At 52.4% G+C, this 17,740-nt stretch overlaps 1 protein-coding gene across 2 annotated transcripts in view; it reads right to left on the bottom strand.

Moving 5' to 3' along the window:
- The window catches only part of EEIG1 (estrogen-induced osteoclastogenesis regulator 1), a 39,257-nt gene that overhangs the window by 11,508 nt on the left and 10,009 nt on the right, over nt 1-17,740 (bottom strand). For both annotated transcript variants that reach the window (XM_055270961.2, XM_063635897.1), the window contains exons 2-3: nt 1,384-1,504; nt 1,154-1,183 (exon numbers count right to left, since the gene is read on the bottom strand). In XM_055270961.2, the coding sequence (XP_055126936.1) occupies nt 1,154-1,183; nt 1,384-1,504 (151 nt within the window). The remainder of the gene's footprint in view (nt 1-1,153; nt 1,184-1,383; nt 1,505-17,740) is intronic.

Raw genomic sequence — 17,740 nt, 5'->3', positions numbered from 1 at the left:
ACCATGGAGAAGAGGGATGGAAGGCAGAGCAGGCTTATTCAAAGCCAGAGCTGTCTTCTCTCTCTTTGCCCAGTAGAAAAGCTCTTATTAATACTATGTAGGGCTGAACTGTCTGTGGGTACAGTGAAACCCTTGTAACAATCCACATGTCCAGCAGCAGGGCTGGCTGAGTCAACCATCGCCAGCCATGCCATGGGACACGGCTGCCATTAGAAAGCACATGGAAATTTGTGATAACACAAAAAGATGCCCAGGATGGATTAAGTAAAAAACCAAGCTGCAAATCTGTTTATTTATTTATTTATCTGGAGGCAGAGTCTCACTCTGTCACCCAGGCTGGAGTGCAGTGGCGCGATCTCGGCTCTCTGTAACCTCTACCCTCCCGGGTGCAAGCGATTCTTGTGCCCCAGCCTCTTAAGTAGCTGGGATTACAGGCGTGCACCACCACACCTGGTTAATTTTTTTGTATCTATAGTAGAGACGAGGTTTTGTCGTATTGTCAAAGCTGGTCTTGAACTCCTGAGCTCAGGCAATTCGCTTGCCTCAGTCTCCCAAAGTGCCAGGATTATAGGCGTGAGCCACCATGCCCAGCCATACTCGGGAGGCTGAGGGAGGAGAACTGCTTGAACCCAGGAGTGGGAGGTTGCAGTGAGCGAAGATTGTGCCATTGCGCTCCAGCCTGGGCGACAGAGCAAGACTCTGTCTCCAGAGGAAAAAAAAAAATCATATTGTTTGCATGCACTTCAGTACACACAGAGGGTGCTCATTTTGCATTTCTTTAAACCACACGCATACATGTTATTTGCTGCTCTCTTTGTATGATATATTTCCTTTTTTTCTTCTTACAAGGTCTGGAAAGGTCTTAATCTATCCCAATAATGGGGTCCCAGAAAGAGGCCTGGAGAGAGGAAAGGGGACAGATACTGGCCCTTTTGCTCTGTGAACTTCTGTACCACTTATATTGCAACAACCACATGCCGCCTTTATATTGAGTGCAAAGGCCATCAATAAAGATATTTCTAAAAAATAACATATCTCAGGTAGGGCTGAGTGTCTCTTGCTTGTGGCAGAGAAGGGGCTGGAGGCTTCCCTTGTGCCTGTCCCGTGCCGCCCCCTATTCCATCCCACTACCCCTTCACACAGCCCCTCTTACCTTGGAATAAGCCTTCCCGCCTTTCAGCTCCTGCACAGGGAGGGAGACACGAGCAGCAAGTTGACTGGGGAATCCCAGGGACCTCATGCATCTCCCCCAGTCCCCGCAGATCTGAGGGGAGGAGGGCAAGGGGCAGAGCAACTCACCCCATTTTCAGCTGGGGGTGCGGACTCATGAGGGGAGGGGCCTACAGCCCAGCCCAGCAGCCCCACACGCGCCCTTGGCCTCACCTTGCGCACAGACACGCGGAAGACACAGGGGTCCAGCAGGCCGGTGGCCGGGTTAGCACTCATCTTACACACGAAGGTGAACCTCTTTCGCCACCGCACGCAGTTCTCCTGTACCTCCTCCCTGCGGGCCAGAGGCGACAGGTGAGCACAAGCACACACATCCGCACCAGGGGACCCCATGTGGTACCAGGGACATGGCAAGAGCCCTGCCCATTGGGAGTGAGGCGGTGGGAAGCTTCACTTTCACTCTGTGTCACAAAGTAGCTGTGTTTTCACCACAAGAATGTACTCATGTAGTTGTTGTAAAAACAACAGCAAAAACGTAGTAAAAATGAGACAAACACAAGGCAGGGGTGAGGTGAGCTAGGGCAGCTGTCCCTCCCCAGGAAGCCTGGCAACTTGCAGAGCCTCCCTCTGCACCCAGCGCTGCTCCCGCCACCTTGCTCTGAGACCTTGGGCAGTTCCCTGCACTGCCATTACCTCCTCCAAAGCCAGGCTCTGCCAACTGCCTCATGACCCTCACAACGGTCTTAGGCTGGACTTCTCAGCCCATTTCACAGATGAAGAAACCGAGGCCAGGGAAGCTGCCCCACACCTCCCAGCCAGTAGATAGCTGAGCTGGGCCTGAAGCCTGGTTCCTCCTGACTCCAGAGCCCCCTTCTTCATCACTAATAACAACAATGGCAATAGTAACAACAGCCGATGCCCACACAGTGCTTCCCATGTGCCAGGCGCTGCTCAAAGAACTTCACAAGAGCCAGCAGGCCCTGGAGCCTGCTCCAAGTGCCAGAGAAAGGGGGTCATGCCAAACCTTTCCAACCTCTGCCTAGAGCAGCCACATCATCAGCTCAATCTCCAGTCAAAGAAGCCGGGGGCCCGAAGGCTAAGACCCTCACCTGAGGCCCACCACAGGTAAGAGCAGAATGGGGATTAACCCAAGCAGCTGGACTCTGGGTGCGGAGACAGCTACCTGGGGGCTTCAGCTTCACCAACACTAAGCAGAGGGCTCTGGTCTTCTAGCCCCCTGGTTCCTCCTGAGTTGGAGAGCATGACCATGCTGAAAAATTCAGCACCCCTTTACTGGAGAGATGCTTTGTGCTCTGGGGGTGAGTGGGAGCCAGTGGCAGCAGCTCATCCAAGCCCCTCCCAACTGCTGCGGGGGCCTTGGCAGGATCTGGGGGTGGCAGCGGCACATGGCAGAACCGAGCTCTGCATCCCCGAGCAGCTCCCCATCTCCATACAGCCTGCCTGGCAGAGCCCGTGCTCAGGAAGGGGCGGCCAGGGAAGGGAGGAGACAGTGTGAGAGACGTTATCTCCAGCTCATCCCACCTAACCAGAACCGCCAAGAGGACAGCTAAGGAAGTGACCTGAGGAGAGTGGGTTAACTGCCAGATCAAGGCCTCAGGACAGAGGGTCGGAGAGGGCTGCAGCCAAGCCTCCCCTGAGCATCGCCAGGTTTGCTTTGCATGGCAGCCTTGCAAGGTGGGCTCTATACCACCCCTTCTACTGCTGAGGGCACTGAAGCTCCAAGAGAAGGCCACCCTACCCGCCACTCGAGCTCACATCCCCAGTGATTGACAAAGCAGGATTTAAACCCAGGACTGTATGACTTCAGAGTCAGGGCCCTTAGTCGCCACTTTGGCTCGGGAGCCCGGGAAAGCCTGGCAAGGAGAACCCGTGGCGTTGTGGGGCCTGCAGTACCCTGCTCTGCCCCGAGGCACCGCTCAGGTCTCTAAGTGCCAAGCAGGTGCTGGGATGAGCCACTGCAGACTGTATTTACCCAGTGATGACTCAGTGTCACCAGGAGAGGGTGGGGGAACAGGTGAATCAGGGAAGGTGACATTCAAGCTCAGGATAGAATGAGCCTGGGGAGTAACCAGGTGGAGGAGACAGTTCCAGAGAGAGGAAACAGCATGAATGAGGGAGTCCCGTTTCCTTAGCCAATGAAAGCCCCTAAGCCTCACTTTCTATGAGGAGCCCCCTCTAGGCTCCACAAGGCTTTGAGGATGTGACCAAGGCTTACCCTGTGCTCCTGCCAAGGCGGTGACAAGGGCCAACAGGGCAGGCAGACCTGGGCCATACCCTGCACACTCACTGGGGTACACCGCCCCTGTTGTGGCCACTGTTGTGGGAGCACTGAGTGAAACAAATCCTGCGAAGTGCCTGGCCTGGTGAAGGCTCTGTGATGTCACCAGAATGCACCTAGCTTGTTAGGAGGGTGAGCTCCAACAACCCTCTGCAACCAAGACTGGGGACAAGCAGAAAAGGTCAGGGCTGAAGACGGGAGGAAGGGACAGATCTAATCCCTATAGGCAGGTGCCACAGGAGTGGGGGCCCTAGGCTGGAGGCATCACCTGAGCCCAGTCATGCTGGCTCCACTTATTCATTCATTCATGATGATGATTCATTCATCATCAAACAACTGAGCACCAGTGTGTGCCAGGCCCTATTCTAGGCACTGGGACCACAGCAGTAACCAGCTTACATTCTGGTGGGAGGAGAAAGAAGAAGACCGAATAAACAAGAAAAATACCTAGTAGTGGAAAGGAAGAACTAAAACTATATTAACAGATGACTTGATCTTTTATACAGAAAACCCTTAAGGAATACACTAAAAAACTATTTTGTTTTATTTATTTATTTTTTTGAGATGGAGTTTCGCTCTCATTGCCCAGGCTGGAGTGCAAGGGCATAAACTCAGCTCACTGCAACCTCTGCCTCCCGGGTTCAAGCAATTCTCCTGCCTCAGCCTCCTGAGTAGCTGGGATTACAGGTGCCCACCACCACGCTCGACTTACTTTTCTATTTTTGGTAGAGACGGGGTTTCACTGTGTTGGCCGGGCTGATCTTGAACTCCTGACCTCATGTAATCTGCCCCCCCTTGGCCTCCTAAAGTGCTGGGATTACAGGCGTGAGCCACCACACCTGGCCATTATTATTATTATTATTTTTTGAGACAGAGTCTCACTCTATTGCCCAGGCTGAAGTGCAGTGGCATGATCTCGGCTCACTGCAACCTCCACCTGCTGGGTTCAAGTGATTCTCGTGCCTCAGCCTTCTGAGTAGCTGGGATTACAGGCATGTACCACAACACCTGGCTAATTTTTGTGTTTTTAGTAAAGATGAGATTTTGCCAGTCTCGAACTCCTGGCCTCAAGTGATCCATCTGCCATGGCGTCCCAAAGTGCTGGATTATAGGCATGGGCCACAATACATGATACCTGGCCTCATACATGATTACAGGTGTGGTGGCTCATGTATGTAATCCTAGCACTTTGGGAGCCCGAGGTGGGCATGGATCACTTGAGGTCAGGTAGCTATAGTTCCAGCTACTCGGGAGGTTGAGACGGGAGAATCTCTTCAACCCAGGAGGCAGAAGTTTCAGTGAGCCAAGATCAAACCACTGTACTCCAGCCTGGGCAACAGAGTGAGACCCTGTCTCAAAATAAACAAACAAACAAACAAAGAACAAAAAAATAAATAGATAAAAATAAAAATGCATGAGTTCAGAAAAGTTGCAGGATACAAGATCAATATACAAAAATCAATTCTTTCTATATATTGGCAAACATTTACAGTGAAAAGAAGAAAGCAATTCCACGTACAACAGCATCAAAAAGAAAAAAATACATAGGAATAAATTTAATAAAGTACAAAATACACACTCTGGAAAACTACAAAACATTGCTGAAAGAAATTAAATACCTAAATAAGTGGAAAGACATCCCATGCTCATGGATTGGAAGACATGTTGTTAAGATGATACTCCAAAATAGTTCTAAAATTCATCACAATCCCTATCAAAGCCCCACGCTGGCTTCTTGGCAGAACTTTGACAAGCTGATCCTAAACTTTACATGGAAATCCAAGGGACCAGAATAGTCAACATAATCTTTAAAAAGTAAAACATAATTTAAAAATTCACACTTTTGATTTCAAAATATCTACAAAGTTACAATAATCAAGAAAAGGTGGTCCTAGCATGAGGACAGACACAAATGGAATACAACTGAGATTATCCAGTTTACAAAGGTTTAGAAATAAACCTTAGAGACCAGCCTGGCCAACACGGCAAAACCCCATCTCTACTAAAAATACAAAAATTAGCTAGGCATGATGGCATGTGCCTGTAATCCCAGCTACTTGGGAGGCTGAAGCACAAGACTCACTTGAACCCAGGAGGCGGAGGTTGCAGTGAGCCAAGACGGCACCACTGCACTCCAGCCTGGGCGACAGAGGGAGACTGTTTCAGAAAAAAGAAACCAACCTTCACTTTTATGGTCAATTGATTTTTGACAACAGTGCCAAAATAATTCAGTGGGAAAAAGAATAGTCTTCTCAACAAATGTTGCTGGGACACTGGATATCAACATGCAGGAGAATGAAGTGCGTGTGTGAGGTGGGTGGTGCGGGGGGCTATCTATCTCATGCTATATACAAAAATTAACCGAAAATGGATCAAAGATCTAAGTGTAAAAGCTAAACTATAAAATGTTGAAAAAAAGCATATGGGTAAATCTTCATGACCTTGGATTAGGCAACTATTTCCTGGATATAATACCAAAAGTACATGTGATAAAAGAAAAATATAGATATATTGAATGTCATCAAAATTAAAAACTTTTAGTGGGGCACAGTGGCTCACACCTGCACTTTCAGAGGCCAAGGTGGGAGGATCACTTGAGGCTAGAAGTTTGAGACCAGCCTGGGCAACACAACAAGACCTCATCTCACAGAAAATTTTAAAATTAGCCAGGAGTGGTGGTGCACGCCTGTAGTTCCAGCTACTTGGGAGGCTGAGGCAAGAGGATGACCTGAGCCTAGGAGTCTGAGGTTACACTGAGCTGTGATTATACCATTGCACTCCAGCCTGGGTGACACAGCGAAACCCTATCTTAAAAAAAAAGACGAAAAAACAAAACAAACAAACAAAAAAATCTTTTGCACTCCAAAGAACATCATCAAAAAAGTGAAGACAAACCACAAAATAAGAAAAAATACTTGCAAATCAGATATATGAGGGACTGGTATCTAGAATATATAAACAGCACCCACAACTCAATAAAAAGACAAAAATCCAATTAAAAATGGGCAAAGGATCCAAATAGACATTTCTCCAAAGAACATACACAAGTGGTCAACAAGCACACAGGAAGATGCTCAACATCATTAGCTATTAGGGAAATGAAAATCAAAACTAAAATGAGATACTACTTCACACCCACTAGGATGGCTAGAATCAAAGGTGAAGACGTGGAGAAACTGGAACCCTCATACACTGCTGGTAGGAATGTAAAATGGTGCAGCCCCTTTGGAAAACAGTATGGCAATTCCCCAAAAGGTGAAACATAGAGTTATGATATGACCCAGCAATTCCACCCCTAGGTATATATCCCAGAGAAATGAAATGTGTCCACACAAAAACTTGTACACAAATGTACATCACAGAATTATTCATAACCAAAAAGTGAAAGCAACCCAAATGTCCATCAACTGGTAAATGGACAAATAAAATGTGTTCTATGCATACAATCGTGTATCATTCAGCAATAAAGAGAAATGATACACTTCTAACTGGGGATTAACCTTGAAAACATGAAGCTAAATCAAAGCAGCCAGCCAGAAAGAACTAGAGAGTTTATTATCTCATTTATAGGAAATGTCCAGAATAGGCAAATCCATAGTGACAGGAACTAGATTGGTGGCTGCCAGGGGATGGGGGATGATATGGTCTGGCTCTGTGTCCTCACCCAAATCTCATCTAAAATTGTGATCCCCGCGTGTCAAGGGAAGGACCTGGTGGGAGGTGATTGGATCGTGGGGGTGGTTTCCCCGATGCTGTTAACATGAGTGAGTGAGTTCTCATGAGATCTGATGGTTTTATAAGGGGCTCCTTCCCCTTTGCTGCTGCTTCTGTCTCCTGCTGCCATGTGAAGAAGGTCCTCGCTTCCCCTTTGCCTTCTGCCATGATTGTAACTTTCCTGAGGCCTCGGCACCCATGTGGGACTGTGAGTCAATTAAACTTCTTTCCTTTGTAAATTACCCAGTCTTGGGTATTTCTTTATGGCAGTGTGAGAACAGACTAATACTGGGGACTTGAGGGGAAAAGGAGCAACTGCTAATGGGTATGGGATTTCTTTCTGGGGTGAGGAAAATGTCCTAAAATTGGTTGTGACGATGGTTGTGCAACTGTGAATATACTAAAAACCACTTAACTGTACACTTTAAATTGGTGTATTATGTGATATGTGAATTATATCTCAATAAAGCTGTTAAATACATGGTAGGTCAGATAAATAGAAAAATGGAGAACACCACAGGGAAGGTGAGTGGGGAGTGCAGCTAGAGATGAGGTGTGGCTGCTTCAGGTGGGGGGTTAGGGATGGCCCTTAGGGCAGTGACATCTGAGCAAGGCTTGGACTGAAGTGGGGACTGAGCAAAGACGGGGGAAGAGCCCTCCAGGTGAGGGAGCAGCAAGTGCAGAGGCCCTGAGGCAGAAACACACTTAGCAGGTGGAAAAGTAGTGCAGAGGACAGTGGCTGAAGAGGAGCTGGGGGGAGATCAGAGGGGATGAGATGGGTGAAGGAACAGGGGCAGGTCCTGCCAGACCTCATGGGTGTGAGAAGACTGCATCTGATTCTGACAGCGGCTCTGTCTTGCCCCTGTGGACTGTGGTTTAGGCAGACGCTGAGAACAGCCACAGAGGAGGAGAATGGAAGGGCAAAGAGAGCAGAGACACTTCCCAGGCAGCCAGAGGAGGCCCAAGCTTGAAAGGGGGAAGGCTGGGGAGTGGCCATGGGTCCCCGCAGTTCACCTAGGGTTGGAAGCAGCTGCTGGAGGCCTGGGGAGGCAGCTCGGTGCTCTGGGCATGTTGAAACACCCAGTGGAATTGGGATTAGTGTCTGGGAACAAAAGCTCACAGTGAATTGTGGGCTTTCTCCCTTTCCTTTTGAGAGTTTGCTGTGGAACGCCAGCCAGGAAGCCTAAGGCCCATTTGCAGTTCCAGGGCCAAGCCAGAGAAAGCCACCTGGAACCCTCCTAGCTCAGGTAACAGGCACATTCCCCCCTCCAAAGGAAGAGCTCACAGGGTCACCACTGGGCCTCCCTCCTGTTTCTAGAGGGCTCTGAACAATTACCTATTAGAAGCCACCACTCCCACGGGAAGAGGCAAGCAGCCTCGCCCTGGCCCACAGCCAGAGGTCACAGCAAGTGTAAAAAAAACACAGCAGAAGCAGCCACCTCCTGAGGGCCTACTGTGTGTGGCCCAGAACTCTTCAACACTGAAAGGTGACTGCTACCACAGCCCACTTTACAGATGAGGAAAGTGAGGCTCAGAAATGCTGCGTAACTCATCCGAAGTCACAGCAGAGCTAGTCTCGACCCCAGCCTCATCTGTGTCCAGACCCTGTGTCACAGCTGGGACACAGCTGTGCAGCTGCCTCAGGGACCACACTGCCTCCCCCTCAGCCCCCGGGCCCCTCTGGTGGGAAGCAGCTGGGCACCCCCAGGCAAGTGGCATGAAGTCCCATGCATGGCGCAGGGATCATGGGGGGAGACGAACACAGGCTCAGGCAGGGTGGGGTGAGGGATGCTTATGACGAGAGGCGGGAATGAGGATGCCAGGCAGGCAGCCATGAACCCCAGGTTGGGAGCTGGCCAGGTCAGGATTGAGGACATCTCAGAGCCTTGATCCATTCAGAAACCTTTTATTAAGCCCCCACCAGGTGCCAGGCACTGCTGAAGGTTCTGGGAACACAAGCAATAAACAGAGAAGACAGAAATCCCTGCCTTCAAGGGGCTTATACTCTGGCAGTTGGGTGGGAGACAGACAAAACCAGGCAAATGCATGCCAGCTAGCCTGGGGTGCAAGAGAGAAAAAGGAACCAAGGAAGGAGGCAGACAGTGCCCTGACAATGGGGGCACCAGGGAATGAGGGCCAGAGGAGGTCTTCATGGGAAGGTGACATCTAAGCAAAGACTGAAGCGAGTGGCCACAGATATCTGCGGGAAGAGCAATCCAGGCACGAGGAACAGCAAGTGCAAGGGCCCTGGGGTGGGAATATCTGTCGTGTTTAAGGAGGAGCTGGGGGCCAGTGTAGCTGGGGCGGAGGATGCCGGGGCAGGCGTGGGCCAGGGAGACTGGAGAGACAGCCTTGGTCCTAAGCTTACAGAGGGGCTGTATGGAGGGGCAGTCCCCACGGTGTCCATGTGTATGCGACTGGTCACAGCAGCAGACGCTGGGCAAAAGTGGGAAGTAATGAGGACTGCTCCGATGGCACCCAGCAGGCAACGCCAGAAGGGAAGGAGGGGAGGGAGGGCAAGCTGTGCTCCCCAGCAGGGAGGGACGGCCCCATCAGACCTGCAGGAAGGGAACATGCAGAAGGGGATCTCCATGACCCCATTTTTATTTAATTTTTTAAAGTGACATATGTAAATGCCCACAAGCACACAGAAAACAGGAGATGCCCACATCAAATTGCAAATGAAGGCCACCTCTGGCCACTGGAGTGTCTGAAGATTGGGGTGAGTAGGGAAGAACAGAAAGGATGAAGATGGGGGGCATGGTGCCCCTTTTTTCCTTTGTTTTGAACAGAAAGTATCCATTGTGAGCATTTCTTAAAGCACACCTGACTGAAGGGAACCCACTCCCCGGCAGTCCTGGGGACTGCATTGTGGCCTGGGGTGGAAATGCCACTCTGCAGAACGACCCCACCCCAGCACTACGAGACCCTGGAGGGAGGGCCCAGGGTCCTGAGAGCTGAGTGCCACCAGAGCTGGCTGTGACCTCCATGTTCTGCGAGTGCTAAGAGGGCAGGCCTGGGCTGCTGGGTGCTGTGCAGGCCAGTACCCAACACATGTCTCCAGTGACCAGAGGCACAACCAGCTGCTTGTCTCAGAAAGAGGAAAGTGTAAAAAAACTAAAACGAGCAGCTATGAAGAAAAATTATAAGTAAGATGTTTATTAAGAAAACAGGCCAGGCATGGTGACTCATGCCTGTAATCCCAGCACTCTGGGAGGCTAAGACAGGAGACTCACTTGAGGACAGGGGTTGGAGACCAGCCTGGGCAACATAACAAGACCCCACCTCAATTAAAAAAAGAAAAAAGAAATCATAGGACCACGGACCCTCCTTACTGCCCACCACCACCTACTTACCCTAATGTGGCCCAGGTCTGGGCTAGAGAACTGAAATTTTAAAATGATAGAACCAAGGTCCAGAGAAGGAGATTGTTTTAACCCAGAATCCTGGACTTCAGGCTCCCTGGCCAAGCGGCTTATTCACACTGGTATAAGGGGATAATGGCCAGAAGGCAGGCAGGGAGCTCAGAGCAGGTCTGACCAAAGGTGGGGTGGAAGGGTTATCAGAGATTCTTTCTTCGTTTCTGTCCATGAGTTGTTTCCATAATTGAAATTTAAATTGAAAGTGAGAAAAGGGTATGGGTTAGGAAGGCTGCTTATAAGCAAAAGGGATCTGAACCCACAGCCACCTGGTTCAAGGCCTGGGTCCTCCCAAGTTACCAAGTGGAGTCACCCCACGCAGTACATGGGACCTGCTGGCAGGGCTGGCCGCCCGCCTGGGAAGAGACAGTGATGAACGGCCCTCCCGGGCCTGGGGTTGCAGGGCATGCTTCCCCAGCTCCCTGCTGCCAGGAACACGTAATTACAGAGACTGGGTTTCATTTTTAGCTTTAAGATATACAATTAGACATGTAAATCTCAGCAAGGCGGGACAAGCCCTGCACCCACCATAGCCACTGTGGCCATCCCAGCAGTGGAATTTGGCTATTTCTGGGCTGTCTGGAAACAGCAGAACACGCCACCAGACTGGTGTCCTTGGCCCAGCAGAACTCTCCAGGAGCTCTCCCGGCCCTGGGAAGGCTGCCCAGTGACCTGACCACCCTCTGACCCATCCCAGCAAGCACGCCAGGTGGTGTGGGGAGACACAGGGACCTGTATCCCAAATCGGACCGGGACCTCCACAATGCATCCACGAGGACTGACTGTGGTGCCAGCTCGGGGTGCGGGACACAATGCGAGCAACCTCCTGGAGGAGCCCCTGGTTGAGAGGGGGAGACAGCCATTACACAGGAATGACTGCAGTCACTGCCAGTCTCCCAGGAAGGAGAAGGAGCTACAAGGGCGGTGAACAGAGCAGGCTGGTGGCAGGAGGCTGAGAAGGCTCCCTGGATAGTGACATCAGAGCCGGGACCTCAGGCAGAGGTCAGCTGGGTGAAGACCTGGAGGGAAGGAGGTCCCAGGCAGTGGGAACAGCACAGGGAAGACCCAGAAGGAGGGAGGTGGCTCCCAGGAAGAGCCTCCCTGGAAAGTCAGGGGGTGGATGAGGCTGGTGAGGAGGAGAGGCCGCCAAGTGACTCGGGGAGCCCCATCTCGGTGAGCCTCAACTTCCTCATCTGTAAAAGGACGACCCGCCTGTCACATGGGGCTGTTGGGGTGACTCTGTGGTCCCACAGCACCTCTCTCCACTGCTCAACAGAGGGAGGATGCAGAGAATTCCGCCTCTGTGGTCCCGAGGTCAGTTCGCTGCTGCATCCCCAGCACATGGCCCCAGCCTGATCCAGCATTATTGCCCAGTAGGTGCAACAAGAAGATCCCAGAGCCTTGACAGCCCCAGGTCTCCATCACCAGGGTGATGTGGGGCCAGGTGCCGTAGGGCTGTGGGAGCCACCTCCTGGCCTCAGGCTGCCAGGCTCACAGGATCCCTACAGAGAGGGGTCAAATGGGCCTATCAGGGGCTCTCCTCAGAGTTGGAGCAAAAGTGCATGCCTGGCTGGCAACCCTCACAGGAGCAGAAAGTCAGGAAAAGGGAATCCGGGTATCAGTGGGACAGTCCAACCTCTGTGACAGGGCTCCAGCCTGACCCCATGCCCACTCTCAACACTTCGCCTTCCCAGTTCCAGTACTCAGAGACACACATCTCACCTCCACTGGGTGCCCAGCACGAAGCCCTGGGGGGGCAAGTGCTCAAACTCACAAGCAAAGAGAGAGGGGTGAGGTCCAGCAGAATAGGGGTTCTCAGATAAAAATATCCACTGGCAGCCAGGCGCAGTGGCTCACACCTGTAATCCCAGCACTTTGGGAGGCTGAGGTAGGTGGATCACCTGAGGTCAGGAGTTCGGGACCAGCCTGGACAACATGGTGAAACATGAAACCCCACCTCTACTACAAATACAAAAATTTGCCGGGCTTGGTGGCGGGCACCTGTAATCCTAGCTACTTGTGAGGCTCAGGCAGGAGAACTGCTTGAACCCGGGAGGCGGAGGTTGCAGTGAGCCAAGATCGTGCCATCGCACTCCAGCCTGGGTGACAGAGCAAGACTCCGTCTCAAAAAAAAAAAAAAAAAACCCAAAAACCAAAATCATTCCACTGGCTCATGACAAACGAAGATTCCCGGTGAGCCCTGCCAGAACCACGGACTCCACAGGATGGGGTTTCTCTTTGTGAGGGGCTGTCCTGAGCGCTGCGGGATGTTCAGCAGCACCCTGCCAGTAGCACAGCCCCAGGTGTGACAACCAAAAATGTCTCCAGAGATCGCCAAATCAACCCTGGTTGAGAGCCACTGCTGCAGGCCTTAAAAGGGCATTTTAAACAAGCTCCCAGGTGATTCTGATGCAGGGAGCTGGGCACCCAGCTAAGAGACAGTAGCGCTGTGACAGGCGTGTGGAACTCCAGGTTCCAGCAGTGCTCCTGGGTTCCTGACAGTGCTGGTCCCCCAGAGCAGGGCCCCATCACTTAAGTCCATCACTTAAGTCCCTCGCCTGCCATCCGTCTGCCCCTCCCTCAGCCACGCTCACTCCCACCCTGCCTGCTCTCCCAGCCCTTGGCCTGGTTCCTGGAGGAGTGAGCGGCAAAGTGATGCAATCAGAGTTCCCGGCTGATGAAACCCAGCCCAGGCCAGAGCGAGAGTCTAATAAGGAAACAATTTAAATCGACAACATCTGCCTTGTGCTTCCCCGAAGAGAAGAGAATACAGCCGCCTGGGAGGAGCCTGCCCCGGGGACCAGCCGAGGCGTCCGTCCAGGGGCTGAAGAGCCAGCGTGGCAGCACAACAGCGTCTGGCTCCTGCCAGGGGTTCAGGGGGAGCAGCTCACAGTCCTAGCATGGCCAGCACCTCCTCCTGCAAGGAGGCAGCAAGAAGTTTCTGGAAGCCAAGCCACTCTGGCTGACACTGGAGCACTCAGAGCAGCCACCTGGCAGCCCCAAAACGCTCTTTGTTCCCCTGCCAAAGACACCCCTATTAGTGGTGGCCTGGGATTGGCGGGTGGGCTGGGAGGGAGGCTGGCATCATAAGTGACCCAAAGAAGCAGAGTGGACAGCCACTGGGGCTTCAGAAACTCCAAGATGGAAAAGGGGCAGGGCATGGGCGCAGGGTGGAGGGAAGACAGGTCATTCAGGCTTGCTGGGAAAGCGTCAGGGTTAGGTGAAAGGATTCTAGAGTCAGACACATCTAGGTCTGAATCCTGCTGCTCACCAGTCAAGCAGCAACCTTGAGACTGATCTTCAAGGGAAACCCCACACAAGCTGGTCATGGTGGTGCATACCTGTAATCTCAGCTACTCAAGAGGCTGGGACTGGAGGACTGCTTGAGCCTGGGAGTTCAAGACCAGCCTGGGCAACATAGCAAAACCCCATCTCAAAAAAAAAAAAAAAAAAACCCATGCAGGCAGGTGTGGGCATCCCTATTTTACAAGCACAGGCAAGTGGCTGCCCTGCTCTGTCCTCTGTACCCAGAGTCAGGTTGTGCAGATGGCTTGAGCTACTGCCCAGGCAAACGCCCCGTGAACGCCTGGGCGTTCTCCAGTGATGCAAATGATCACTCTCTCTTGCTCTTACAGCCCAAGAGGCGAGCAGGCCATTGAAGGCACCCAAAGTAAACTACTGGCGTTAACCAAGAATCTCACGCACCTGGGCAAAGATGCCCCTGGCACCCAGCATGGCCCAGCCTGACTCCTGTTTCCCAGGCACCCTCCTGCGTGCCAAGTGATTCTCAAGCATCATCTTCCTGCTTCTACTTCACAGATCAGGAAACAGACACTAGGGGAGTCCAGGCACTCGCTGCAGGTCACATGCGAGGTGAGGGGTGGTTTGTACTCCCAGGCCCCCCTTCAGGAACCCACCTCCATTTCCTGATCTTGCAGAATCCCTGGGAAATCTGCCAAGGCAGTACAGCCACTCTCCGGAGATTGTGGCATGGGCATCTGTCACACTAGCGACCCTGGACCCTGTGCTGTGTGGGCTGACCCTTCACCTCGAGTCTCAATCCCAGGGAAGAGGCTTTGAGACCAGGTTTATGCCAAGGGAGGGATGGTCACTGGGTCAAAGTGTGGGGCCAATGGGGTGTGGCTCTGACTAAATCTGTCAAGACCTGCTGGTGTCGGGGACCATGTTAGGAGGTCCCAAGTTAGGAGGGAGAAGTGGGAAAATGCCCCCCAGCAGGCAGGCCCTGCAGAAGTTCCAAAGATGAGCCCTCCATCTCCTGAACACTTGCTGCATGTCAGGCACCGAGCCAGGCACTCTCCCTGACCTCAAGAATCCACACCCAGCCCTAGGAGATGGGTGCTGTCAGCCCATTACCCCATCACAGCCAAGGCAATTGAGGCCCCAGAGCAGCGAAATCACCTGCCCAACGTCTACTGCCCGGGAGAGGGCTGTGACCTAAAGCCATGGCTGTCTGACCCCAGAGCTGCAAGCTGGGCTCCCATGCCAGGGTTGGGCCCAAGACCCCAGCAGTTCAAAGCAAGAAGACACAATAGGTGTCACGCTGGGCTGTGGTAGCAGCTTCCCCTCCCCAGGATCCATGCCCACAGCAAACACAGAGCTTCGGGGCTGGCTCTGCTCAGGGGCCTTCCCTTCCCGCACCCACCAGTCTCCCAGCAGGCTTGCCCACAAGGCATCGGGAAGCAGAGACTGGGGCTCAAGGCCAGGCTCTGGCACCCACTGGACACTTGACTTTTCTGGGCCTCAGTCACGGTTCTGTCCCTGTCTCACGGAGTTGCTACAGGACCTGGCACAGTGGACACCCATGCTGAATGGGGGCAGGGACTAGACCTCCAGAAGTAACTACCGAGAGGCACCTTGAGTTCCCCTGGTCCAGCAGGAAGCTGGTCACGCAAAACCCCTGACCCAGTCCCCCACCCTCTTCTCCACCCCAAGACCATGGATCAGGATATTTCCCCAGGTCTTTTTTTTTTTTTTTGAGTTAAGGGGTCTCACTATGTTTCCTGGGCTCAAATGATCCTCCTGCCTCAGCCTCCTGAGTAGCTGGGATTACAGGCGTGAGCCACCACGCCTGGCTTCCTTAGATCTTAAACCTGGCTGGGACATCCAGGGAGGGGGACCAGCAGGTGGCCTAGGCATGCCTGAGCCACTCCTGGCTGACTCATGCCTGGGTGGTGGTTGATTCACCCAAGAAGGAAGGGGAGAGACAGGAGGAACGGATTCCTATCCCCAGGGCCTGGCTCCTCGAATGACTAGACTCAAGTCATGGGGCTGCCTCTGTCCTCTCTACCCTTACCCTCCATTCCAGCCCATCCCAAGGGCACCCCCTACACACTGCGGGTTTCCTCTTCTAGGCCTGGGTCTTACTAAGTTCCTGTCTCCCAGAGTGTGGAGGTGCTGGAGGAAGGGCCTCTGTTTTGCTCACTGCTGCTTCCCCTGTCCCAAGGATGGTGCCGGGCACACGGTAGGTCAGTAAGTAACTAATGACTAAATGAGTGCCCTTCACACCCCTGCTCCCGTAAGGGCTCCCCTAAGCCTTCTTGTGCCACCTTCATGGAAGGGTAGGGCCATATTCTCTGCAGAGTGCAAGGGGCCAGGGGTCACTGCCATTGCTGGCTCTGCCACCCAGCTGTTCCTACTGATCCATACAGTATGCCTTAAGGCTCCCTGGACTTCTGAGGTGACCAGGAGATAATCATGAACCGCTCCACCAAAGTCACTTTTCCTCCCAGCCCTGCACAGACTCAGACCTGTTTTCCTAGCTGTCTTCATCAGTTCCCCAAGATTCCAACCGCCACGGGCTAAGCATCAGGCTGGAGCCTGAGGCCCTGACTCACTGGTCTCCACCTCCTCCCCGGACACGTGATTCCCTGAAGACTCACAGACCAATCCTGGACCAATCTTTTCCTCTGTCATTCACGGACTCCACACATATGTACTGAGCACTTACTACACGTCAGGCCTGTGCTAGACATGGGGGACACATCCCAAGAGCGTGGCCTTGGTCTTGCCTGTATCCAAGATGGGTGTGGCCAACATAAAAAACCCTTAGGGGCTGCTACACCCCAAGGTCAGGCCTTCTCCTGGGATTTGGGGAAAGCACAGTCAAATGCCCCTTCACAAAGACAGGGTTCAGGGCAGAATAGGCAGAGTGGCAATTCTCCCCCACCCCACTGTGCTCAGCACTCCTCTGAGAGATGAATGTGCCTAACAGTCTCTCCTGGCTCTGGGCCCAGGCAGGGATGGTTGTCTTGGCCAAGGCAATGGCCTGGTTCTAATCACAAATGTTTGCTGGATAGGTGAACCACAGGAAGAGAGAAGAGAATCAATTACAGGGACAGAGGGACGAATATGGACCTTTCCTTTCTGCTCTCACCCCTAACTCCCTTACAATAACTGCCCTGGATGAATACCAATGCTGCCAGCCTTTACTGAGCCCGTACTCCATGCCAGGGGCTATGATGGGCACATAATAGGCATTAACCCATTTCACCCAAGTATCAAGGAGGACCTTATTATCCCATTTCACAGATGAGGAAAGCAAAGCTCAGAGAAATCTAGTTCTCTGGCAGCCTCAGGAGCCCACCCTCCCCATGAACAGCTAAGCCCTACAGCCCAGCAGGCCCTGCTGGAGTTTGCAAGAGGCAGAAGGAAAATCTCCAGCCAGAGAAGACTGTTTGCAGCTGCCAGGATGAGTTACTGCCTCATAAACAAGACTGATGCTTATCAGGTCAGAACGGTTCAGGCTGCCTCACCAAAAAGACCAAGGAAAACACCCGAGGATCTCCTCCAGGCTTCTGGGCACCCAAAAAGGTGCCTCATTTTTGTCTAGAGGACTCAGGCATCCACCCAGCACCACCCAAAAGTGTGGGGCATCTCGAGGCTTGTTTCTGACACAGAGACATGCAGAACTCACAGATTCTCAAAGAGAACATACCCATGAAACCAGTCCCCAAGCAGCAGAATATTACAGGCCCCCAGAATGTCCTTCCAGACGTGACTCCCCTCAGCAAAGACAGCACTGCCCTGACTTGCATCAGAAAGGTTTTTGAACTCTGTATAAATGGCATCATACACCTTTTTTTTTTTTTTGAGACAGAATCTCGCGCTGTCGCCTAGG

The sequence above is a fragment of the Symphalangus syndactylus genome, chromosome 3, assembly GCF_028878055.3.
Source record: "Symphalangus syndactylus isolate Jambi chromosome 3, NHGRI_mSymSyn1-v2.1_pri, whole genome shotgun sequence".
NCBI classification, from domain to species: Eukaryota; Metazoa; Chordata; class Mammalia; order Primates; family Hylobatidae; genus Symphalangus; species Symphalangus syndactylus.
This window is presented reverse-complemented; position numbering and strand designations above follow the sequence as displayed.